The sequence below is a fragment of the Chiloscyllium punctatum genome, chromosome 25 (assembly GCF_047496795.1).
Source record: "Chiloscyllium punctatum isolate Juve2018m chromosome 25, sChiPun1.3, whole genome shotgun sequence".
Lineage (NCBI taxonomy): Eukaryota > Metazoa > Chordata > Chondrichthyes > Orectolobiformes > Hemiscylliidae > Chiloscyllium > Chiloscyllium punctatum.
Genome location: NC_092763.1, coordinates 88,197,011 through 88,224,614, shown reverse-complemented (window position 1 = coordinate 88,224,614; position 27,604 = coordinate 88,197,011). Strand labels below are relative to the sequence as shown.

At 45.7% G+C, this 27,604-nt stretch overlaps 1 protein-coding gene across 1 annotated transcript in view; it reads right to left on the bottom strand.

Moving 5' to 3' along the window:
• The window catches only part of gpc4 (glypican 4), a 245,419-nt gene extending 218,557 nt beyond the window's left edge, over positions 1–26,862 (bottom strand). The window contains exon 1 of the mRNA XM_072595671.1: positions 26,385–26,862. Coding sequence (XP_072451772.1) covers positions 26,385–26,541 — 157 coding nt within the window. The 5' untranslated portion in view covers positions 26,542–26,862. The remainder of the gene's footprint in view (positions 1–26,384) is intronic.
• Between the last annotated feature and the right edge of the window lie 742 nt (positions 26,863–27,604).

Genomic DNA, 27,604 nt, shown 5'->3' with positions numbered 1-27,604 from the left:
AAGAGGATGGAGATTAAAAGAGAAAGTAGTGATTATATATAGTAGGTGAGTTGTCTAAACATCACCTAAAGAGGGCACAGTATAGAATGAAGCTGGTGGCAGATAAAAAGTTGAGAATTGGAAGTTTTCCCAAGGGATAACGGGTTCAGACTGTTACCAGTGATAGGAGATCCCTTCAAAGCCAGGTTTCATGGTCCCTATTCAATGGAAAAAAAGTTGAGTCAGGTGAACTATTTAGTAAAGATGCCAGATAGAAAAAAGGTATCAGGTATGTCAGGTGAACATGTTGAAACCGTATTATACCAGAGATAAAAGAACCGAAGAAACATGTTAGTTACTGCCCGCAGAGTGAGGAATCAAATCCAGATGAGATGGATTTTGAGGTGCCTTAAAGTAGATTTAAAAAATAAAAAAGTCCTTGAGGAGTGGGATAGATTAGTAAGTTATCTGTCTCAGGGGCTTAGAACACAGTTGAAAGATTTGTTACTGTAGTGGACATATATAAGAATCAGATGGCAGGTGGAGCTAATGCTATTGTACACGAAGTAGATGTAAAACGTACTGCTCTGATAAAACAACACCCCTATCAGCTTAATTCTTTCAAAGTCAGACAGGTTCAGGTGGAGGTGGAGGCTGTGTTTGATGAGAACATCGAGCCAAGCCAGAGTGAGTGGAGTTCGCCGATCATCTTAGTTCTCAAACCTGATTTTGTGTGGAGTATCAGAAGGTAAACATCGTTACAAAAATCGGACTCATATCCAATTCCTAGATTGGACAACCGTGTCGAGAAGGTTGGACAAGCCAGATACATTACAAGGTTGAACATAATGAGTGGTTAATGGCAGGTACCTTTATCAGAGTTAGCGAAAGAAATTTGAGTTTTGTAACCCCAAATGGCCACATCAGTTTAAAGCGATGCCCTTTGGAATGAAGAAGGCACCCGCCACATTTCAAAGGCTCATTAACAAAGTTGTGGTTGGGTTAACAAACTGTGCAGTCAATATGGACGATATAGTTAAAAGCAGCAGAACTACCAGACCCAGCATCAAGTGTACTAAAAAATGGTAACAATGTAACACTGGGTCGAACCACTCGATTTGTTCATTGCTTGGAGACAAAAACAAATTTGAATTCGGCCAATCAGTTTAAATTATGTTTCAAGTATATCGAACTCCTATTAAGATCGTCAATATACTCAATTCAAACTTAAAAGCCAATGACATAATCTGATGCTCTGGAGTATAAAACCTGGGAAAAGTGAACAGTTGAGAGGAGAACTGCCATGTCCTAGCATGTAAGAGACAGCTTGAAAAAAATCTCTCTTAAAGTCCCTTTTCGATCAGTAACCTGTAATGTAGAAATTCCTAAGATGACAGGATGACATAGGAAGATATGAAGACAAGAACCTACAGCTGCCTGGTTTAGAGATAAGAAATGTTGTTTTTAAAATCTTAATTGTGAGTTTTATCAGACTAGTATTATAGAAGGGAAGATAACCCATTGGTTACAGTAAGGAATGATAAATAGTTGTTAGTTAATTATTCTCTGTTATATTTTAAAGAAATAAAGTTGTTAACTTTTACTTTAAATAGTTCTTGGCCACTCAATTTTTTACAGACTACTGCACGGGATAAATCCTTTCAGTGTTGCTGGTTTTAAATTAAGCAGGAGAGTTTACCCAGTGTTATAACACCTTCCAATGTGGTCGATGATGCCGTCCAGCACATTTCCTCCACTTCCCACATCTCTGCCCTAAATCCCACCCCACCCAACGCAACGCAACAAGGACAGAACCCCCTGGTCCTCACCTTCCACCCCAACCTCTGCATACATCATATCATCCTCCACCACCTACAAACAGATCCTACCACCAGAGATATATTTCCCTCCCTTCCTCTCTCAGCGTTCTGGAGAGACCATTCCCTCCATGACTCCCTAGTCAGATCCACACCCTCCACCAGCCCACACCCCACTGCAGTAAGTGCAAAACCTGCACCCACACCTCGTCCCTCACCTTCGTCCAAGGCCCCAAAGGATCCTTCAACATCTGATAGTAAATTTTCCCTTACCTCCACCAATGTCATCTATCATATCCATTGCACCCAATGTGGTCTCCACATCGGGGAGACAGAACACCAACTTGCAGATCATTTCAGAGAACATCTATGGGGCACCCGCAACAAGCAACCCCACCGCCCCGTGGCTGAACACTTCAACTCCCCCACCCAGTCGCCCAAGGACATGCAGGTCCTGGGTCGCCACCTTCACCAAATGCTTACCACCCAATGCCTGGAAGAAGAACGCCTCATATTCTGCCTTTGATCCTGTGTGGTTGCAGGGTCCTATGTGGATATCACCAGTTTCCTCATTTCCTGTTCCCCCACATTATACCAGTCCAAAACCTCCAACTTGGCACCTCCCTCCTGACCTGTCCATCATCCTTCCCATCTATCCATTCCACCCTCCTCTCTGACCTATGACTTTCTCCCATACCTTCATCTACCTATTGCATTCTCAGCTACCTTACCCCCAACTCCACCCTCTCCTATTTATCTCTCAACCCCCCAGCCCACAAGCTTCATTCTTGACAAAGGGTTTTTGCCCGAAATGTCGATCTGCCTGCTCCTCGGATGCTGCCTGACCTGCTGTGCTTTTCCAGCACCACACTCTCACCTCTGATCTGCAGCATCTGCAGTCTTCACTTTCTCCTAGGCCAGAGGATTCAGATTTCCTTCTCTGAAGAGCATAAATGAGCCAGATGGGTTTTCTGACAATCTATAGTGCTTTTATGGTCATTAGTAGGTGCTTAATTCCAGATTTTATTAAATTATTGAATTCAGATTCCACCATCTGCCATAGTGGGATTCAAACCCTAGCTCCAAATAATGTTACCTGGATCTCTGAATTAATAGTCCAGTGATAATACCACTCAGCCATTGCCTTCCCAAATCAGTGCTTTTCTTCCTTAAAATAATAAATGTTATCCTGTTTTTCGAGCTATAGGGAGAGGCTGAACAGGCTGGGGCTGTTTTCCCTGGAGCATCGGAGGCAGAGGGGTGACATTATAAAGGTTTACAAAATCATGAGGGGCATGGATAGGATAAATAGACAAAGTCTTTTCCCTGGGGTCAGGGAGTCCAGAACTAGAGGGCATAGGTTTAGGGGGAAGAGGGCAAAGATATAAAAGAGACCCAAGGGGCAACTTTTTCACGCAGAGGGTGGTACGTGTATGGAATGAGCTGCCAGTGGAAGTGGTGGAGGCGAGTACAATTGCAACATTTAAGAGGCATCTGGATGGGTATATGAATAGGAAGGGTTTGGAGGAATATGGGCCGGGTACTGGCAGGTGGGACTAGATTGGGTTGGGATATCTGGTCAGCATGGACGGGTTGGACCAAAGGGTCTGTTTCCATGCTGTACATCTCTATGACTCTACGACTCTATAACTTCACATTTTCCCACTTTATACCTCACTTGCCAACTTTTTGCCCATTCACTTTAGCCATCAATATCTTAACTGCTTATATTCATCTCACAACTTGCCTTTCTACCTATTTTTGTCATCTGCAAATTTGGCTGCAGTATTCCTCCCTCAAAGTCATAAACATGACAATCACAGCATATAATAGCACTTATCTTTGTGGAATCCCACTGGTCACAGGTCACCAACCTGAAAAAGAACCCTTTATTCCTACTCACCATTTCCTGCCCATGTGCCAATTCTCTATCCTTGCTAATAAAGCTACCTCCAACATAATCTTATGGCTTAATCTTTGTGAGGTACCTTGCTGAATGCCTTCTGCAAGTTCAAACACAACACATCTACTGGTTCCCCTCTATCCACTCTGGTTGAGGCTTCCTCAAAAATTCCTAAATTAGTTAGGCATAATTTCCCCTTCACGAAGCCATGAAAATTTACAAATTTCATCACTTTTTAAAAGTATTGCAAATTTCTATTCTAATGCCTGAAGGGAATAACCTTACACTTAGAGTCAGAAATGTACAGCACGAAAACAGATCCTTCGGTCCAACTCGTCCATACCGACCCGATATCCCAACATAATTTAGTCCCATTTGCCAGCACTCGGCCCATATCCTTCCAAACCCTTCCTATTCATATACCCATCCAGGTGCCTTTTAAATACTGCAATTGTACCAGCCTCCACCACTTCCTCTGGCAGCTCATTCCATACACGTACCACCCTCTGTGAAAAAGTTGCCCCTTAGGTCCCATTTTTATCTTTCTCCTCTCACCCTAAACCTATGCCCTCTCGTTCTGGACTCCCTGATCCCAGGGAAAAGACTTCGTCTATTTATCCTGTCCATGCCCCTCATGATTTTATAAGCCTCTATAAGGCCACCCCTCTGCCTCTGACGCTCCAGGAAAAACAGCCCCAGCCTATTCAACTCTCCCTGTAGCTCAAATCCTCCAACCCTGACATCATCCTTGTAAATCTTTTCTCAACCCTTTCAAGTTTCACAACATCCTCCCGCGAGGAAGAAGACCAGAATTGCATGTAATATTCCAACAGTGGCCTAACCAATGTCCTGTACAGCCGCAACATGACCTCCCAACTCCTGTAATCAGTACTCTGACCAATAAAGGAAAGCATACCAAAAGCCTCCTTCACTATCCTATCGACCTGTGACTCCAAGAAGTTATGATCCTGCACTCCAAAGTCTCTGTTTAGCAACAATCATTTGCCATTGTGCTGCCCATTAGCTTAATTTCTTCATCCTGTGATTTCATCAACATTATTCTGTTTCAGATCACAAAAATTTTGGTCTAAACATGGAACAAAAAAAAGAACTCCAGAGGTGGAAACCACCGCTCCTTGAACTCATGGCAGCATTTCACGCTGCATTGTCTTAAAGGTCAACAGGAATTGGGAAAAACTTTCTACTATCTTGAACTGTATCCACAAAGATCTGGATGACACACCTACATGGCTCATATCGTGGCAGTCAGCAGACATGTATATCAGCAACTAATTATATCCTACAAGATACACTGCAGCAATTCAGAGGGCTCCTACAAATGACACCTTCCAAATCCAAACAAGCAACCTCTACCACCTAAAAAGGACAAGGGCAGAAGATGCAACCATCCCGATTTGGGACTATATTACATTTCTTCTCTGCCGTTGGGTAAAAGTTTGCTTTATTAGCACTGTGATGTACCTACATCTACTAAAGGCAACAAGCAACCACCACCTTCCCCAGAGCAATTAAGGACGAGTATCTAACTTGCCAGGTGCACCAAATCCTATAAAGTATAAACTGAACTGCCATGGTGGGATTTTAAGCCTCAGTCTATAAATTATTAATCAGGCTTCTGAGTTACTAATTCAGAGACATAACCAATAGACCACTTCAACCGAAAGTTTATGAATGAGTGGGTTCCAATGCTTTCAGTAATCCAATATCTTCCTGGCACTCATACAATACCAACTAGCTTGGCTACTAAAAGTTAAAGCATTTATCTCTATGCCTTTCTCCATCCTCCACCCCACATCAATGATTTAAAATTACTCACGTGCCAGTGGATAGGAGATTAATAGAAATGGTCAGAGCAATCCCACAGGCACAAAAAAAAACGATATGCTTCCAGCTACCATTTGTTCCCATCTAAAAACTGAAAGAACTCCAGACGCTGTAATTGAATTGAATTGAATTTATTGTCACATGTACCAAGGCACAGTGAAAAGCTTTGTCTTGCCAGCAACACAGGCAGATCACAGAGTTAAGTAGCATAGAGAAGTAAGTAATGGGTAAACAGCAGCAAAAAACAAAAACACAGGTACACTGCACAGGCGAATGTTAAGAGTTTGTAAGTCATTCAGTTTTCTAACAACAGTAGGGTAGAAACTGTTCAACAAAAATTGCTGGAAAGGTTTAGCAGGTCCAGCAGCATCTGTGGAGAGAAATCGGAGTTACCATTTCGGGTTGAGTGACCCTTCCTCCAAAACCCTAAGCTTTTCGAGCAATTTCTGGTTTTGTTTGCTCCTATCTTCTATGAAGTTCACAATAAGTTTCAACATTTGTGAAAAGAAACTTAACTCTCACCCAGAGGAGGAGGAAGGAGAGATTTCAGAAACAATGCGTGAATGTAAAAAGTAGAATTTCTAAAGTCACATGTTCAGATTGTAGCATATGGTACTAACCCACATTCAGGCAACACAAGCCAAGAATCTGGAGCAAAAACAGAGATTAATGACATTCAATGATCCTGCTCAATGACAGTTTAACAAACCTTCTGAGCCAAACCACTGTCTGAGCTGCAGGAAAGAAAACAGAATGACTAAATTAAAACTGTTTTTCCTTCACAGCCACATCAGTGAAACTAGGATGGGCTGAATACTTTGAGCAGAAAAAAGTAGCCGCCAACTGAAATCTCGTATTTCATGAATACAGATTTTCATGCAATTATGGTGTGCAGACTAGAAAGTTTTGGAATACAGAAAACAAGGCTGTGTGCCAAACACTGAGAAACACACGTTCCAGCCTGCCTGCTACAGTCTCCTACTGAAAGAAGAAACAAGTACAGCCTCCTGACTGTATCAAAGGAATGCAATCAGGACAACTTAAGGAATTTCAAAAGATCAAAAAATGGAAATTTGTTAACACTGGATAGCAAGTCAATAATAAAAACTCCCATGTACATTTCGAGAATGGGGAACAGAATGGAACATCATTGGAAGACCATGCTTGAAATTAGAAGTTAGCATTGCAATTATAGGGAACATTGCTTCAAGTGAAACAGCATTCAGAGAGAGGAACACAAAAGCAAAGGCGGAAATTGAGTAAGTACCCAGGACTGGGTGAACAAGAGCTTGCAGCTGTTAAATTTGTACTTTCTTGGTGGGGACTGGGGAGAGGGTGGTGGTGATGATTGAAATACTATGATAAAATCAATGAAAAATCGTAAAACTTCCAAGAACCAAGTGAACCCTGCTTTGGCATGAGGCGAGTCTTTTTTTTTGCCACATCAGTCGATTTAAACTCATCTGAAAATGAAATATCCTCTAATCACACCAGTCAGTCATGTAACAAGTCCATTAGCTCTTATATATGTTTAAAATCTACTTCCCTCTACGCTCTATGAATAGCTCTTATATCTCCAAATCAAAGTTGAGATTGTTCTCTCCACATTTGAATGAGATTCTTTCCCCCATACCAACATCTGCAAAGTGAAACCAAGATGAATGTTTCATCATCAACATCCTGATCATATCTTCTAAAGACACGAGATCCACCCATAGTCACTGGTGTAGCCCTTTTTTTTTTAAATCACACTTGGACATGGGCTTCACTGGCTTTTTAAAAACTTATTCACAGGATAAGGGCATGACTCGCTGGACCAACATTTATTGCTCATCCCTAAATGCCCAGTGGACATTTTAAGAGTCGACCACATTGCTGGGTATGTGGAGTCACCTGTACATCAGACCAGGTAAGGATGGCAGGTCCATAGTCACCATTGGACTCTTGATACAAGATTTTCTCTGTTCGACTGAATTTAAATTCCACCCTCTGCCATGGTTGGATTTGAATCCAGGTCATAGAGATGTACAGCACGGAAACAGACCCTTTGGTCCAACTTGTCCACATCGACCAGATATCCCAACCCAATCTAGTCCCACCTGCCAGCACCCAGACCATATTCCTCCAAAGCCTTCCTATTCATATACCCATCCAAATGCCTCTTAAATGTTGCAATTGTACCAGCCTCCACCACTGCCTCTGGCAACTCATTGCACACACGTACCACCCTCTGCGTGAAAATGTTGCCCCTTAGGTTTCTTTATATCTTTCTCCTCTCACCCTAAACCTATGCCCTCTAGTTCTGGACTCCCCCCACCCCAGGGAAAAGACTTTGTCTATTTATCCTATCCATGCCCCTCATGATTTTATAAATCTCTATAAGGTCACCTCTCTGCCTCCGACATTCCAGGGAAAACAGCCCCAGTGCTCAAATCCTCTAACCCTGGCAACATCCTTGTAACTCTTTGCTGAACCCTTTCAAGTTTTACAACATCCTTCCGATAGGAAGAACAGAATTGTATGCAATATTCCAAAAGTGGCCTAATCAATTTCCTGTACAGCCTCAACATGACTTCCCAACTCCTCAGGCCATTACCTGGGCCATTACCTGAATCTCTGGATTTATTATCTAGCAATAATACCACTAGGTCATCACAGACTAGGCCAGTATTTATTACCCATCCTTCGTTGCTTTGGAGGCAGCTCCAGAGAGGTGCCATCATCAAAGACTGCAGTTCACGTACCATTAAGGAGAACGTTCTAAGATTTTGACCCAGTGACAGTGACGCAAACGCAATTTATTTCCAAGTCAGAATGGTGAGTGCCTTAGAAGGAAACTTACACAGGGTGTTGTTTCCCATTACAGATTTGGTTATAATGGAATACTTTATTTGATTTAATTTATTACTATCACACGTACCAAAGCACTGTCAAAAGTGTTCTCTTACATGCTTTACAGCGGACTGTACCATACAAGAGCATCAGGGTAATAGAACACATCGAGTGCAAGATACAGTCGGTGAGAAGACACAGAGAGAAATCAACATTAACATTAAAGAAGCACGTTCAAAGGTCTGATAACACCAGGGAAGCGGCTGTTCTTGAATCAATTTGTATGTGTATAAAAACTTTCATATCGTCAGAAAAATACAGAAATGTGGAGCACAGTATAACCATGGGTCTCTGATTACGTTGGCTTCTTTCCTGAGGCAGGGGGAAGCATATACAGAGTCAGTGGATGGAGTGTTGGTTTGCATGATGGACTGGGCTGTGTTCATAACTCTAATTTCTTGCAGTCTTGGGAAGAGCAGTTGAGGTGATGCATGCACATCGGATGCTTTCTCTGCTGCAGGTATAAACATTGCTAAGAGTCCTTGTGTACATGCTGAATTTCCTAAGCCTCTTGAGGAAGTAGAGGTATAGCTGTGCTTTCTTGACTGTGGTGTCAAAGTGGGTGGACCAGAACAGATTGTTGGTGATCATGACTCCCTGCAACCGAACGCTTTCGACCATCTCCACCACAGCACTATTGATGCAGACAGGGGCTATGCCCTCCACTCCACTTTCTAACGTTAATGACCAGCTCCTTGGTTTTGCTGACGTTGATGGAGAGATTGGCATCTTTACACCATGCTATTAAGCACTCACTCTCTCTCTTGTACTCCAGCTTGTTATTGCTTGAGATCCATCCTTTGATGGTGGTGTCATCGGCAAATTTGTAAACTGAGTTGGTGCGAAATTTGGCCACACAGTTGTGTGTATAGAAGGAGTACAGTAGGACATAGAGTACGCTGCCTTGTGTAGCACCAGTGTCGAGGATTATCCTAAGCTTATCCTTACTGACTGTGGTCCATTGGTCAGGAAGACGAGAATTAGTTACATAATGTGGAGAACAGACTTAGGTCAGAGTTTGGAGATATGTTTGTTTCGAATTATGGTGTTGAAGGCGAAGCTGCAGTCACTAAGTAGAAGCCTGAAATAGGCATCCTTCTTGCCCAGATGTTCGAGGGATAAGTAGAAGGCCATGGACATGGCATCTGCTGTGGGCCTGTTGCACTGGTAGACAAAGTGCAAGGGATCAAGGCAATTTGGTAGGTTGGTGTTGATGTGAGCCATGACCAACCTCCCAAAACACTTCATAATTATGGATGTCAGAACCACTGAGGGGTCGTCATTAAGGCACACTGCATGACTTTTCTTTGGCATTGGGATGATGGCGGTCTTCAGAGACTTCAGATGGAGACTTCAGACCGTAATGAGGAGAGGTTGAAGATGTCTGCAAATATTCCCACCTGCTGGTCTGCATAGGATCTGAATGGATGGGTGGAGACACCATCCAGGCCATTCGTTATGCATGGGTTCATCCTTAAGAAGGCTGATCTAACACCTGCAGCGGTGACAGAGTACAGGTGCATCCAAGATTAATGGGTCAGGTGATATAGTTTCACTGCCCTTCTGTTCAAAACTAGCATTGGACACATTGAGCTCATCCGGTAGGGATGTACTGTTGCCCACGAATCTGTTCGACTTTGCTTTGTAGCCCATTATGTCGTGTAAGTTTAATTACTCAAATATATATATATATAGGGATACTAGTAATGCAAAGGGCAGCAAATTGCTAAGCATTCCAATGTGTTCAGGTGAACTTTCTACAATATACCTACTCCAAGAGGAAAGGGTGCATTGTTGGACCTGTTTCTTGGAAATAAAGTGGGCCAAGTATCAGTGGGGAAATATTGAGGAGACAGTACTCATCATACAGCTTAGGATGTAGGTACAGCATGGTCAATTCACAGTAATTATTGTAGAGCCAGGTTCAATGGGGCAAGATTGGAACTTGGCAGCATAAACTGTAACTGAGCAATGGCCTACCTTTAAAAGAACAGATGGTTCAGCTATTGTCAAGGTATATTCCTCAAAAGGGAAAGTCAGATAAACAAATCCAGAGCTCCCTGGATGACAAAGAAGGTAGAAATTAAGAAGAAAAAAAAGTGTGCTTCTGTCAAGTATCAAGCAGAAAATACAACCAAAGGACCAAGACAAATACAGAGGATTCGGGCAGGATATGAAAAAGCACATTGAAAGGACCAAAGGAAAATTATGAGTCAATGTAAAGGGAATTGTAAAGTCTTTTTTAAAAGAAAGGAGGAGTGGGGCCAAAAGGGGGTTTTACATGCGGAGGCAATGGACATGGTTGAGGTGCTAAATGAATACTCTGCACCTTTAAAGCAAGCAGAGTAGATGCTACCAAAGCCAGTCTCTAGAAGGGTTCAAAATGGATAAGGAAGTACTGTTGAATAGACTATCAGTACTTAATGGTTCAAGTTACTGGGAGTGGATGAAATGTATCCAAAGATATTGAAGGGAGCGAGAATGGAAATTGCAGAGACACTGGCCATAATCCTTCAGTCTTCCCCAGACTCAGGGGTAACAAAAAGACTGGGGAATTGCAAATATCACACTCTTGTGCAAAAAATGCTTAAGGATAAGTGCAGAAATTATAGACCAGTGCATTTAATAATACTGGTGAGGGTGCTTCTAGAAACAATTATTCAGAATAGAGTTAGTGGCTACATGGTAAAAGGTGGGTTGATTAGGAAGAATCAGACTGAATTTCTAAAGGAGCAGTCGTGTTTAACTAACAAAAACAAATTGTTGGAGAAATTCAACCAGTCTGGCAGCATCAGCAAAAATACAATTAACATTGAGTCCAGTTACCCTTCAAGGTCAACAACTCTGTTTGTTTTAGATATTAATGGCTAACTTGGAGCTTTTTTCTTTTTTAAAAAAAAGAGATAACAGACACAGTTATGAGGATAATGCTGTTGATGTGATGTGTATGGACTTCCAGGCAGTGTTTAACACAATGTCGCACAGACTTAAGAGAATACAAGGAACATTAACAACCTGGATACTAAATTAGCCCAGCGACAGATAACAGAGCGTAATTGCCAATGGATATCTTTCACACTAATGGAAGGTTTGTACTGCAGTTCCCCTGGGATTGTTACTCCAACCCTTGCTTTACAGGATACACTGGTATGTTAATGATCTATCAGTTTTGCTGATGATACAAAACTTGGAATTATTGCAAACTGAGGAGGACAACAGTGCTCAACTCCAAAAGGACATAGACAAGTTGGTGGAATGGGGACATGGCAGGTGAAGGTCAAAGCAGAGAAGCATGAGGCATTTTAGCAGGAGGAACATGAACAAGCAATATAAATCAAAAGATACAATTCTACAGAAGCAGAGGGACCAGTGTGCAGAAATCATTGAAGGTGGCAGGACAGAGAACAGCAGTTAATAAATAACACAGTACTCTCAGTTTATTAATGGGACATACAGTACAAAAGCAAGAAGGTTACAAGCCATTGGATAGACCTCGGTGAGAGAAGCAACTTTCAAAAAACTATGTATCTGAACCCCTAGGACTCTGTTTGACACCACCACCCAGGGCCCTACCATTAACTGTTTAAGATCCCCCCTTGTTCGTTTAACCAAAATGCAATACCCCTCACTTATCAGGTTGTAGGTTTGCTCACTGAGCTGGTAGATTAGTTCTCAGACATTTCGTCACCATGCTAGGTAACAGTCAGTGAGCCTCTGATGAAGCACTGCTGTTCTATCCCGCTTTGTGTGTGTGTGTCTTGGTCTGTTGTCGTGGATAATATCACTCCCGGTTAATTTTCTGAACGGTTGGTAAATGAGGTCCCAATCTATATGTTTGTTAATGGACTTCTGGTTTGAATGCCAAGCCTCTAGGAATTCCCATGCATGTCTTTGTTTAGCATGTCCCAGGATGGATGTATTGTCCGAGTCAAACTGGTGTCCTTCTTCATCTGTGTGTATGAGCATCAGTGATAGTTGGTGCTCATGTATCCTGATGGCTAGTTTCCTGCCTGTGTGTCCAATGTAATGTTTGTTGCAGTCTTTGCAGGATATTTTGTAGAACATCTTGCAAGGACTGCAACAAACATAACAATGGACAGACAGGCAGGAAACTAGCCACCGGGATACATGAGCACCAACTAGCCGCCAAAAGACATGACCAACTATCACTAGTATCCAGACACAGACAAAGAGGGACACAGCTCGACTAGGACAATACATCCATCCTGGGACATGCTAAACAGAGACATGCATGGGAATTCCTAAAGGCCTGGCATTCAAACCTAGACCCTTATCATTAATCCTGCTAATATTTGCTTTCCCAAAATGCAGCATCTCATATTTATCCAAATTAAACTCCATCTGCCACTTCTCAGCCCATTGGCCCATCTGATCAAGATCCCGTTGTAATCTGAGGTAACCTTCTTTGCTGTCCACTACACCTTCAATTTTGGTATCATCAGCAAACTTACTGACTGTACCTCTTATGCTCACATCCAAATCATTTGTATAAATGATGAAAAGTAGTGGACCCAGCACCAACCCCTGCGGCACTCTACTGTCACAGGCCTCCAGTCTGAAAAACAAACCGCCACCACCACCCTCTGTCTCTTACCTTTGAGCCAGTTCTGTACCCAAATGGCAAGTTCTCCCTGCATTCTGTGAGATCTAACCTTGCTAATCAGTCTCCATGGGGAACCTTGTCAAATAGCTTACTGAAGTCCATATAGATCACATTCACCATTCTGCCCTCATCAATCCTCTTTGTTACTTCTTCAAAAAACTCAATCAGGTTTGTGAGACATGATTTCCCATGCATAAAGCCATGTTGACTATCCCTAATCAGTCCTTGACTTTCCAAATTCATGAACATCCTGCCCCTCAGGATTCTCTCCAACAACTTCAGGCGGCACAGTGGTTAGCACTGCTGCCTCACAGCGCCAGAGACCCGGATTCAATTCCCACCTCAGGCAACTGTCTGTGTAGAGTTTGCACATTCTCCCTGTGTCTGCGTGGGTTTCCTCCGGGTGCTCCGGATTCTTCCCACAGTCCAAAAATGTGCAGGTTAGGCGAACTGGCCATACTAAATTGCCCACAGTGTAGGTGCATTAGTCAGATGGAAATGGGAGCGGTGGGTTACTCTTCAGAGGGTCAGTGTGGACTGGTTGAGCCGTAGAGCCTGTTTTCACACTGCAGGGAATCTAATCTAATCACCAAGGCACTGTACAATTAGTAAGTATTCCCCACTCCTATACTCAAATACTCTTGCTACGAAAGCCAGCACCGAGATCATGTTAGCCAACCTCCAGTCTTCTGGCACCCAACCTGCTTCTATCGATGATACAAACATCTCAGCAAGGGACCCAGCAATCACTTCCCTAGTTTCCCACAGAGTTCTAGGGTACATCTGGGTAAAAACAAGGGCTGCAGATGCTGGAAACCAGATTCTAGACTAGAGTGGTGCTGGAAAAGCACAGCAGTTCAGGCAACATCCGAGGAGCAGGAAAATCGACGTTTCGGGCAAAAGCCCTTCATCAGGAATACAGGCAGAGTGCCTGCAGGGTGGAGAGATAAATGAGAGGAGGGTGGGGGTGGGGAGACAGTAGCATAGAGTACAATGGGTGAATGGGGGTGGGGGTGATAGGTCAGAGAAGAGGGTGGAGTGGATAGGTGGAAAAGAAGATAGACAGGTAGGGAAAGTCATGGGGACAGTGCTGAGCTGGAAATTTGGAGCTGGGATGAGGTGGGGGAAGGGGAAATGAGGAAACTGGTGAAGTCCACATTGATGCCCTGGGGTTGAAGTGTTCCGAGGCAGAAGATGAGGCATCGGGTGGTGAGGGAGCGGCAGTGAAGGAAACCCAGGACCTCCATGTCCTCGGCTGAGTGGAAGGGAGAGTTGAAATGTTGGGCCACAGGGCGGGGTGGTTGATTGGTGCAGTTTCCCCAGAGATGTTCCCTAAAGTGCTCTGCCAGGAGGCGTCCAGTCTCCCCAATGTAGAGGAGACCGCATCGGGAGCAACGGATACAATAAATAATATTGGTGGATATGCAGGTAAAACTTTGATGGATGTGGAAGGCTCCTTTGGGGCCTTGGACGGAGGTGAGGGAGGAGGTGTGGGCACAGGTTTTGCAATTCCTGTGGTGGCTGGGGAGGGTGGGTCATGGACCTGACCAGGTAGTCATGGAGGGAATGGTCGTTGCGGAAGCGGAAAGGGAAATATATCCCTGTTGGTGGGGTCAGTTTGGAGGTGGCGGAAATGTCGTCAGATGATTTGGTTTATGCGAAAGTTGGTAGAGTGGAAGGTGAGCACCAAGGGGGCCATCTGGTGTGTTCTGTGGTGTAACTGGTCCTCCTGGGAGCAGACACGGCGGAGGCGGAGGAATTGGGAATACAGGATGGCATTTTTGCAGGAGGTAGGGTGGGAAGAGGTGTAATTCAGGTAGCTCTGGGAGTTGGTGGGTTTGTAAAAATTGTCGATGGTCATTAAAGAAGATGGAGAGGTCCAGGAAGAGGAGGGAGGTGTCACGAGATGGTCCAGGTAAATTTAAGGTCAGGGTGGAACGTGTTGGTGAAGTTGATAATTGCACAACCTCCTCGCGGGAGAATGAGGTGGCATCAATGCAGTCATCAATGTAATGAAGGAAGAGGTGGGGAGTGGTGCCGGTGTAACTACGGATGATGGACTGTTCTACATAGCCAACAAAGAGACAGGCATAGCTGGGGCCCATACGGGTGCCCATGGCTACCCCTTTGGTCTGGAGGAAGCGGGAGGATTCGAAGGAGAAATTGTTGAGGGTGAGGACCAGTTCAGCCAAACAAATGAATGTGTCGGTGGAAGGGTACTGTGGGGGACGTCGGGAGAGGAAGAAACAGAGAGCTTGGAGGCCCTGGTCATGGTGGATGGAAGTGTAGAGGGATTGGATATCCATGGTGAAGATGAGGTCTTGGGGGCCTGGGAAACTGAAGTCTTGGAGGAGGTGGAGGGCATGGGTGGTGTCTTGAACGTATGTGGGGAGTTCCTGGACTAGGGGGAATAGGACAGTGTTGAGGTAGGTAGAGATGAGTTCAGTGGGGCAGGAGCATGTTGAGACAATGGGTCAGCCAGGGTGGTCAGGCTTGTGGATCATGAGAAGGTAGAACCAGGCAGTGCGGGGTTCCTGGACTATGAGATTGGAAGCTGTGGGTGGGAGATCTCCTGAGGTGATGAGGTCCTGTGTGGTCTGGGAGATGATGGTTTGGTGATGGGGGGTGGGGTCATGGTCAAGGGGCCGGTAGAAGGAGGTGTCTTCGAGTTGGCGTTTGGCTTCAGCAGTGTAGAGGTCAGTGCGTCAGACTATCACTGTACCCCCTTTATCCAATGGCTTGATGGTGAAGTCAGGATTGGAGCAGAGGGAGTGGAGGGCTGCGCGTTGAGGGCGAGAGGTTGGAGTGGGGGAGGGGGAGTAGATAGGTTGAGGCAGTTAATGTCCTGACAGCAGTTGGAATTGAAGAGGTCGAGGGCGGGTAATAGGCCAGCACAGGGTGTCCAAGTAGATGGAGTGTGTTGGAGGCGGGCGAATCGGACCTCGGAAGGTGGGCAGGAGTCCTGATTGTAAAAGTAAGCTCGGAGGCGAAGGTGGCAGAAGTGTTCGACATCACGGCATGTATTAAATTCATTGATGTGTGGGCGGAGGGGGATGAAGGTTGAGTCCTTTGCTGAGGACTGATCGTTCGTCCTCAGTGAGGGGGAGGTCTGGAGGGATGGTGAAAACTCAGCAGGGCTAGGAGCTGGGACCCGATGAAGGTGTGGACCTGGGAATTGGGGCGGAGCCTGTAACTAGAGTGGGTGTGGTGGTGGGGGGAATGGGGGTGGAGTCATGAGCAGGGGTGGTGTTCCCCGCTGGGTTCTGGGGGGCAGGGGTAGTGACAGTGGGGTCTGTGGGGGGCGTGTCAGCAGAATGTAGGTGAGTGGCGCTGGTGGGGGGCGGAAGTGGTGGCAAACACAGCAGTTGGGGGGGGCGGACATCACTGAGCACGTGACATCAGCAATGATGTGGGAGCGGAAGTGATGTCACATGTGGTGCATGAGAAATTGTGAGGGGCAGAAGTGGCTGTGGAAGTGGCCATGGGGGGGGGGGGGGGAAGAAAGGGGTGACGTCATCAATCACTGTGGGGATGGTAGCTACACCAGCCGCATGGCTAATGGCATCCGAGCAGTTCCAGAGGCCGGGGGAATCTTCTGGAATGTTTGCGGAGTGCTGGTTATAGAGGTGGGTAGATAACAAACAGTATTTCAAAACCGTCTCACATATCAAAAACTGTAAGTTCAACAAACTTTTATCTTTTAACTTCAATCTCTCACATCATCGCAGATGTCACATGCTCAGTGACTTCCGCCCCCCTGACTGCAGTGTTTGCCACCACTTTCACCCCAACCAATGCCACTCACCTGCATTCTGCTGACACGCCCCCCCCCCCCCCCCCCACAGATCCCACTGTCACCATCCCCGCCCTCAGAACCCTGCGGGGAACACCACCCCTGCTCACGACTCCACCCCCATTCCCCCACTACCACACCCACTCCAGTTGCAGGCTCCGCCCCACTCCCAGCTCCACACCCACACCAGGTCCCAGCTCCCAGCCCTGCCGAGTTTTCACCATCCCTCCAGACCTCCCCCTCACTGAAGACGTAAGATCAGTCCTCAGCATAGGACTCATCTTCATCCCCCTCCGCCCACACATCAATGAATTTAATACACGCAGTGACGTCAAACACTTCCGTCGCCTCCGCCTCAGAGCTTACTTTCACAATCAGGACTCCCGCCCACCTTCCGAGGACCCCTTCGCCCACCTCCAAAACACTCCATCTACCTGGACACTCCGTGCTGGCCTATTACCCACCCTCGACCTCTTGATTTCCAACTGCCGCCGAGACATTAACTGCCTTAACCTGTCTATCACCCCCTCCCCCACTCCAACCTCTCACCCTCACAATGCACAGCCCTCCACTCCCTCTGTTCCAATCCCGACTTCACCATCAAGCCAGCGGATAAAGGGGGTGCAATGGTAATCTGGCGCACTGACCTCTGCACCGCTGAAGCCAGATGACAACTCAAAGACACCTCCACCTACTGCCCCATCGACCATGACCCCACCCCCCATCACCAAACCATCATCTCCCAGACCATACAGAATCTCATCATCTCAGGAGATCTCCCACCCACAGCTTCCAATCTCATAGTCCGGGAACACCGCACCGCTCAGTTCTACCTCGTTCCCAAGATCCACACGCCTGACACCCTGGCCGACTCATTGTCTCAGCATGCTCTGCCCCACTGTACTCATCTCCACCTTCCTCAACACTGTCCTATCCCCCCAGTCCAGGAACTCCCCACATACGTTCGAGACACCACCCATGCCCTCCACCTCCTCCAAGATTCCTGTTTCCCCAGCCCCCAAGGCATCATCTGCACCATGGATATCCAATCCCTCGACACCTCCATCCACCATGACCAGGGCCTCCAAGCCCTTAGTTTCTTCCTCTCCTGACGTCCCCAACAGTACCCTTCCACTGACACACTCTTCGTTTGGCTGAACTGGTCCTCACCCTCAACAATTTCTCCTTCGAATCCTCCCACTTCTTCCAGACCAAAGGGGTAGCCATGGGCACACGTATGGGCCCCAGCTATGCCTGTCTCTTTGTTGGCTACGTAGAGCAGTTGATCTTCCGTAATTACACCGGCACCACTCCCCACCTCTTCCTCCACTACATTGATGACTGCATTGGCGCCACCTCGTGCTCCCGCGAGGAGGTTGAGCAATTCATCAACTCCACCAACACGTTCCACCCTGACCTTAAATTTACCTGGACCATCTCTGACACCTCGCTCCCCTTCCTGGACCTCTCCATCTCCATTAATGACGACTGACTTGATACCGACATTTTTTCCAAACCCACCAACTCCCACAGCTACCTGAATTACACCTCTTCCCACCCTACCTCCTGCAAAAATGCCATCCCGTATTCCCAACTCCGCCTCTGCCATATCTGCTCCCAGGAGGACCAGTTCCACACCAGATGGTCTCCTTCTTTAGAGACCGCAATTTCCCTTCCCACGTGGTTAAAGATGCTCGTCCACAACCCGCACTTCTGCCCTCAGACCCCACCCCTCCAACCGTAACAAGGACAGAACCCACTTGGTGCTCACCTTCAACCCTATCAACTTTGGCATGAACCAAATCATCCGACGACATTTCTGCCACCTCCAAACTGACCCCACCACCAGGGATATATTTCCCTCTCCACCCCTTTCCACCTTCCGCAAAGAGCATTCCCTCCGTAACTACCTGGTCAGGTCCACACCCCCCCAACAACCCACCCTCCCATCCTGGCACCTTCCCCTGCCACCACAGGAATTGCAAAACCTGCACCCACACCTCCTCCCTCACCTCCGTCCAAGGCCCCAAAGGAGCGTTCCATATCCAAAGTTTTACCTGCATATCCACCAATATCATTTATTGTATCCGTTGCTCCCGATGCGGTCTCCTCTACATTGGGGAGACTGGACGCCTCCTAGCAAAGCACTTCAGGGAACATCTCCGAGACACCCGCACCAATCAACCACACCGCCCTGTGACCCAACATTTCAACTCCCCCCTTCCACTCAGCCGAGGACATGGAGGTTCTGGGCTTCCTTCACCGCTGTTCCCTCACCACCCGGCGCCTGGAGGAAGAACGCCTCATCTTCTGCCTCGGAACATTTCAACCCCAGGGCAATGTGGACTTCACCAGTTTCCTCATTTCCCCTTCCCCCACCTCACCCCAGCTCCACACTGTCCCCATGACTTGTCCTACCTGCCTATCTTCTTTTCCATCTATCCACTCCACCTTCCTCTCTGACCTATTACCTTCATCCCCACCCCCATTGTACTCTATGCTACTGTCTCCCCACACCCACCCTCCTCTCATTTATCTCTCCACCCTGCAGGCACTCTGCCTATACTCCTGATGAAGGGCTTTTGCCCAAAACGTCGATTTTCCTGCTCCTCGGATGTTGCCTGAACTGCTGTGCTTTTCCAGCTCCACTCTAATCTAGAATCTAGGGTACATCTGATCAGGTCCTGGGGACTTATCCACTTTTATGCGTTTCAAGGCATCCAGCACTTTCTCCTCTAATATGGACATTTTTCAAGGTGTCACCATCGATTTCCCTACAATATAAAGGAGGATAGTAAAAGCTTTTTTAGGTATGTGTAAGGCAAAAAAATTGTTAAGACTAAAATTGGGCCCTTGAAGACAGAAACAGGGGAATATATTACTGGGAACAAAGAAATGGCAGAAGAATTGAATTGGTACTTCAGATCTGTGTTCACTGGGGAAAACACAAGCAATCTCCCTGAGGTAACAGTGGCTGAAGGACCTGAACTTAAGGGAATTTATATTTGCCAGGAATTGGTGTTGGAGAGACTGTTAGATCTGAAGGTTGATAAGTCCCCGGGGCCAGATGGTCTACATCACAGGGTACTGAAGGAGGTGGCTAGAGAAATCATGGATGCATTGGTGATTATTTTCCAGAGTTCGATAGATTCAGGATCAGTTCCTGCTGATTGGAGGGTGGCTAATGTTATACCACTTTTTAAGAAAGGTGAGAGACAGAAAGCAGGAAATTATAGACCAGTTAGTCTGACCTCAGTGGTGGGAAAGATGCTGGAGTCTATTATAAAGGATGAAATTACGACACATCTGGATAGTAGTAACAGGATCGGTCAGAGTCAGCACAGATTTATGAAGGGGACATCATGTTTGACTAATCATCTAGAATTTTTTGAGGATGTAACTCTGAAGATGGACGAGGGAGATCCATGTAGATGTAGTGTACCTGGACTATCAGAAAGCTTTTGATAAAGTCCCACATAGGAGGTTAGTGAGCAAAAATAGGACGCATGGTATTGGGGGCAAAGTACTAACTTGGATTGAAAGTTGGTTGGCTGACAGGAAACAAAGAGGAGTGATAAACGGCTCTATTTCGGAATGGCAGGCAGTGACCAGTGGGGTACCGCAGGGATCAGTGCTGGGACCACAGCATTTTACAATAGTGGGCGGCACGGTGGCACAGTGGTTAGCACTGCTGCCTCACAGCGCCAGAGACCCGGGTTCAATTCCCGCCTCAGGCGACTGACTGTGTGGAGTTTGCACGTTCTCCCCGTGTCTGCGTGGGTTTCCTCCGGGTGCTCCGGTTTCCTCCCACACTCCAAAGATGTGCAGGTTAGGTGAATTGGCCATGCTAAATTGCCCGTAGTGTTAGGTATGGGGTAGATGTAGATGTAGGGGTTTGGGTGGGTTACGCTTCGGCGGGGCGGTGTGGACTTGTCGGGCCGAAGGGCCTGTTTCCACACTGTAAGTAATCTAATCTAATCTAATCTAATATATATTAATGATATAGAAGATGGTATTAGTAATAACATTAGCAAATTTGCTGATGATATTAAGCTGGGTGGCAGGGTGAAATGTGAGGAGGATGTTAGGAAATTACAGGGTGACCTGAACAGGTTAGGTGAGTGGACGGATGCAGTTTAATGTGGATAAATGTATGGTTATCCACTTTGGTGGCAAGAACAGGAAGGCAGATTACTACCTAAATGGAATCAATTTAGGTAAAGGGGCAATACAGAGAGATCTGGGTGTTCTTGTACACCAGTCAATGAAGGTAAGCATGCAGGTACAGCAGGTAGTGAAGAAGGCAGGTAGTAATAGCATGCTGGCCTTCATAACAAGAGGGATTGAGTATAGAAGCAAAGAGGTTCTTCTGCAGCTGTACAGGGCCCTGGTGAGACCACACCTGGAGTACTGTGTGCAGTTCTGGTCTCCAAATTTGAGGAAAGACATTCTGGCTATTGAGGGAGTGCAGCATAGGTTCATGAGGTCAATTCCTGGAATGGCGGGACTACCTTACACTGAAAGACTGGAGCGACTGGGCTTGTATACCCTTGAGTTTAGAAGACTGAGGGGGAATCTGATTGAGACATATAAGATTATTAAAGGATTGGACACTCTGGAGGCAGGAAGCATGTTTCCGCTGATGGGTGAGTGCCGAACCAGAGGACACAGCTTAAAAATATGGGGTAGACCATTTAGGACAGAGATGAGGAGAAACTTCTTCACCCAGAGAGTGGTGGCTGTGTGGAATGCTCTGCCCCAGAGGGCAGTGGAGACCCAGTCTCTGGATTCATTTAAGAAAGAGTTGGATAGAGCTCTCAAGGATAGTGGAATCAAGGATTATAGAGATAAGGCAGGAACAGAATACTGATTAAGGATGATCAGCCATGATCATATTGAATGGTGGTGCAGGCTCGAAGGATAGAATGGCCTACTCCTGCACCTATTGTCTATTATTGTCTATTCTATATCTTCCATGTCCTTTTCCACAGTAAACACTGATGCAAAATAGTCATTTAGTATCTCCTGAAGTTCCACACAAAGGCCATCTTACCGATCTCTGAGGGGCCCTATACTCTCCCTCATTACCCTTTTGTCCTTAATGATGTGTTTGTAAAAACTCTTTGGATTCTCCTTAACTCTATTTGCCAAAGCTATCTCATGTCCCCTTTTTGCCCTCCTGATTTCCCTCTTAGGTATACACCTTTTGCCTTTGTACTCTTCTAAGGATTCACGTCGATCTATCCTGTCTATACCTATGCTTCCTTCTTTTTCTTAACCAAACTCTCAATTTCTTTAGTCATCCAGCATTCCCTATACCTACCAGCCTTCCCTTTCACCCTGACAGGAATATACTTTCTCTGGATTCTTGTTATCTCATTTCTGAAGGCATCCCATCTTCCAGCTGTCCCTTTACTGGTGAACATCTGCATCCAATCAGCTTTTGAAAGTTCTTGCCCAATACTGTCAAAATTGGCCGTTCTCCAATTTAAGAACTTCACCTTTTCGATCTGGTCTATCCTTTTCCATCACTGTTTTAAAATTAATAGAATTATGGCCGCTGGCCCCAAAGTGCTACCCCACTGACACCTCAGTCACCTGCCCTGCCTTATTTCCCAAAAGTAGGTCAAATTTTGCATCTTCTCTAGTAGGTACATCCACATACTGAATCAGAAAATTGTCTTGTCCGCACTTAAGGAATTCCTCTCCATCTAAATCCTTAACACTAGGGCAATCCCAGCCGATGTTTGGAAAGTTAAAATCCCATACCATAACCACCTTATTATTCTTACAGATAACTGAGATCTCCTTACAAATTTGTTTTTCAATTTCCCTCTGACTATTAGGGGGTCTATAATATATCACAACAAGGTGATCATCCCTTTCTTATTTTTCAGTTCCACCCCAATAACTTCTCTGGATATATTTCCAGGAATATCCTCCCTCAGTATAGCTGTAATGCTATCCCTCATCAAAAATGCCACTCCCCTCCTCTCATACCTCCCTTTCTATCCTTCCTTTGGCATTCGTATCCTGGAACATTAAGCTGCCAATCCTGCCCATCCCTGAGCCACGTTTCTGCAATTGCTATGATATCCCAGTCCCATCTTCCTAACCATGTCCTGAGTTCAGTTGTCTTCCCTTTTAGGCCTCCTGCATTGAAATAAATGCAGTTTAATTTATCAGTCCTACCTTGTTATCTTGCTTTGTCCCTGCCTGCCCTGACTATTTGACTCATCTTTGTTCTCAACTGTACCAGTCTCAGATTGAAATCTTTCCTATCTCCCTGGGTCCCACCCCCTCACCTTAAATCCTCCCAAGCAGCTCTAGCAAATCTCCCTGCCAGTATGTTAGTTCCCTTCCAATTTAGGTGCAATCCGTCCTTCTTGTACAGGTCACTTCTACCCCAAAACAGCTTCCAATGATCCAAAATGTGAATCCTTCTCCCATATACCAATTCCTCAGCCATGCATTCATCTGTTCTATCCTCCTATTCCTGCCCTCACTAGCTCATAGCACCAGGAGTAATCTAGATATTACGACTCTCGAGGACCTCCTTTTTAAATTCCTGCCTAACTTCCTGTAATCTTCCTTCAGAATTTCAACTTTTTCCCTTCCTATGTCATTGTACACTATGGAACCAATGACCTCCTGCTGGCCCCTCTCCCCCTTGACAGCATTCTGCATCCTCTCTGAGACATGAAATTTGAAAGGGTTCAGAAAAGGACCCTTTTACAAGGATGTTGCCAGGGTTGGAGGATTTGAGCTATAGAGAGAGGTTGAATAGGCTAGGGCTGTTTTCCCTGGAGCATCAGAGGCTGAGAGGTGGGCCTTATAGGAGTTTATAAAATCATGAGGGGCATGGATAAGATAAATAGACAAGGTCTTTTCCCTGGGGTGGGAGAGTCCAGAACTAGAGGGCTTAGGTTTAGGGTGAGGAGGGAAAGATACAAAAGAGACCCGAGGGGCAACTTTTTCACACAGAGTGTGGTACATGTATGGGACGAAGTGGAGGAGGCTGGTACAACTGCAACATTTAAAAGGCATTTGGATCGGTATATGAATATGAATATGAATAGGAAGGGTTTGGAGGGATATGGGCCAGGTGCTGGCAGGTGGGATTAGATTGGGTTGGGATATCTGGTCAGCATGGACGGGTGGGACCAAAGGGTCTATTTCCATGCTGTACATCTCTTTGACACTTATTTGTAAAAGAAGCAAATGCAAGAGGCTCCAGTCTGGAATGCACTGCTTGGATGTGGCAGGAGCATGCTCCATTGAGGCATTCAAGAGGGCATCAAGTGGCTATTTAAACAGAAGTTGTACAAGGGTATAGGGATAAGGCAAGAGAATGGCATTTTGTCATGGTGCTCACCATTTGGAGAGCTACTGCAGTCACAGTGGGCTAAATGTCCTCCTCCACAACCATAACATGACTGATTTACCCAACATTCCCAAGTTGTTTTCAAATAGAGCAGAATGACAGTACAGAAAATCTTAATGGGAATCAATCATGATCAGGCATAATCAGGAATGTGGAGCTGAGACAAGAATCAGATCTGGCACAATCACATTGAATTCACAGCAGATTAGAGGGGCCAAATGGCCTACTCTTGCTAGTAATTCACATGTTCATAAAATGAGACAGACAGAGACGCAGAGACACAGACAGCCATTACCGAAATCATTCTTTCATACAGAACTCGTCATCTGAATTCAAAAACATTCCTCAGCCACTACCCAAATCATATCTGGGGCTGCCTTAGTACAGACCGCAGCCGAGCTAGCCTGTGTTGACAGCAGTCGAGACGCAGTTCAATGCTCCCAACATTCTGAAATTTTTCAGTGATTCAGTCATGCATTTTTGTTATTGTTGAAAGTGCTGCGGAATTACACTGCAGAAGTCGAAGACCTTGGTGGTCCCTGAAGGACTTGAGCAAAATAGCTAAGTTCTTTGTTCGTGTGGAGAATGCAGCCTATTTGGCCATTCAAACAAGAAATAAAAGCAACTAGCCTGGGAAGGGAGAGAAGAGAAAGAAAGATGAAACAGAAAAAAGAAAATAGCTTGGGCCTAATTACATTTACTAGCATTTTTTTCAGCCAGTTACAGATCAACAATTTCTTGCTCAAATGCTTTTTGGTGAATGTTAAGATGCAGTGCAGTGATTAAACATGTTTAAACTCATCTGTGAGCTTTTGAAACTGACAGATTGGTCTGTGAACATTATTATCCAAACTAGTACCACTAAACCTGGTTAGATTGTTGATTAATATTATTGCAAATACTCATTATATCTGCTCAATCTGTAATGATGACAGGTTAAGCTTGGCTTTAGTTGACTGAAATATCCAGGAATTTAAAAGAGATTCATATACACTTTGTACTATTCTAATGGCAAGAATCACATGCAGCATTCTATATCAGTGTAGCTCGTACAATCCAGCCTTCCTTACAGTACACAGATAAAATACAGGGACAGGTTAACAGTTTAGAAACACACTGCCCAAGGCACACAGCTTTGCATAAAAGTTTTCTCTTATTGTGAAATGGAATGAACATTCTCTCAACTAAAACTGGCACGAAGTAACACAAAGACAAACACATACACATACCACTGAAACTGCTATGGACATAGGCCAAAACATAAAAATACAATACACATGAAGTACAAATAATACTGTCATATACACTTGGCCCGAATCACCTCACCCCAACCTGAATTCAGTGTTCTACTGAGATCACTCTAAAGAAAACCCCTCCATGCTCTCCTTCAAAATGTTCTCAGCATCTAAACTTATTAAATACTGAGTGTGTGGCCCAGTAATCCATACAGCCTGTCATAGCAAAAACCAAGACGTGTCTGTTTCCTTCAACTTACAATTAGAAACACTTGCTCAGTGTCTTTACAAAGGAATGACCACATTGCCATAACATTGAGGATACCAAACTTTTATTTAAGTTAGCGTAACATTTAGCAAGGGACTGGACTCTGAATCCACAACAGCCAAACCATTATTCAGAGGAAAGAATGACAACTTCCTTTTCTTCTTCCCTTAACCAGGTAGCCAAACACCATACCTGTAAAACAATGGCCTCAAGACCCTTTAACTTCTTCACTAAGGAACTGAAGTGGAGGCAATTCTCTCCATCCTCTGCCCCAAATGCCCAGACCAAACCCCCTACAGCCATCTCAAACTCCTGTCCTACGATACCAGTCTCTCATCACAGGATGAGCAGTACCTCATAGATAGCCACCGGCTTCTAGACCCTCCTCAAGAAGACACCCAACCCCACCAGCCCCTGAGTACCCAGAAAGCACCCCATTCCAATTCCCGTGACCCTTCCCACTCCCCTCCCCGACCATTAAAGCAGCCCACAGGTTACAGCCCCATTTTCGATAGTCCTCCACCCGCAGTATTTTCCACTATTCTGGTTCAGTTCAAATCTCTCACTATCAAACGTACAAATTAAAACGTTTTCTCCAGTCCCCTCCCACAGCTATCCCACCCCCACCCTGGGCTGTCACTTACCCTCCTTGCCTTGCTGGCGGATGTTACTATGGCCGATGCCCCTCGGGTTGGAAACTTGCAGCAGTTCTGAGCAATTTCGGTTTGGGAGCTCAGACCAAGCGGAGCCGCAGAGCAGGAGAAGGGCCAGAGCTAGGGCGCACTGGGGCAGCAGGGACATAGTGCGAACAGAGTCGGAGCCAACGAGCACAGAAGTGGCCGGAGTCCGCTCTCCGGGAGGTTGGAAGTGGAGGGGGGAAGGAGGAATCCGGCAAGGGGAAGCGGCCCGGGAAAAGTTCACAAAGAGCTACGGGAACTCAGCACGGCCGCCGCGCATTATTCGATCCAGAGTCCATCACCGCCAGGCCTGCACCGATACACGGTGTGAACAGCGGCCTCCATGAACCGCCCGGAACTGCTCACTCCGCTCCCGGCAAAGGGACTCCGGGGGGAGAGAATCCCGAACTTTGTAACCGTGGAGCCGACTCACAGACTAAACTTTACCGCGCCGGTATTGGCCAATGACAAACGTCAATCATCAAGGCTACTCACCTGATTGAATAAAGGAAACGTTAAGGCGGGCCTTGGACACGAAATTAATGAATGAAATTTGGTAAGAAAGCGACTCATTCACACGCAAAGAACTTGAGGAACAAAGGAGCAGCGAAGGAGAGGGAGAGGAGCAGTACAACTCCTTTTACAGCAATCCACTTTCCATTTTGGTCCAGTCTAAAACAACGAAAATTTAAAAGATGTAGACTGGGGACATGGGTTTGATTTTTATAAAAGCCGAAAGAGCTACGGTTGCTGGAAATCAGAGGAAAAAAAACAAATTGCTGGAAAAACTCAGCAACTGTGGCGAGAAAGCAGAGTTAACGTTTCGGGTCCAGTGACCCTTCTGAACACGAGTTTGTTGCCTACCATGGCAGATAGTGAAAACTATCTCATGTCCACTTTTTGCCCTCCTGATTTCCCTCTCACAGATGCTGTCAGACTTGTTGAGCTTTTCCAGCAATCACTGTAAAGATCTACATTCAGATAGTTAAAGTCCTCAATTGTAAGCACTATCTAATGTTACGATCACTAACTTCTCTGATGATTTCCAAATATGTGCATGTCAGGTGGACTGGCCATACTAAATTGCCCAGTGTCCAGGGATGTGCAGGCTAGGTGAATTAGCCATGGGAAATGCAGGGTTATGGGGTTAGGCTTGGGACTTAGGTCTGGGTGGGATGCTCTTTGGA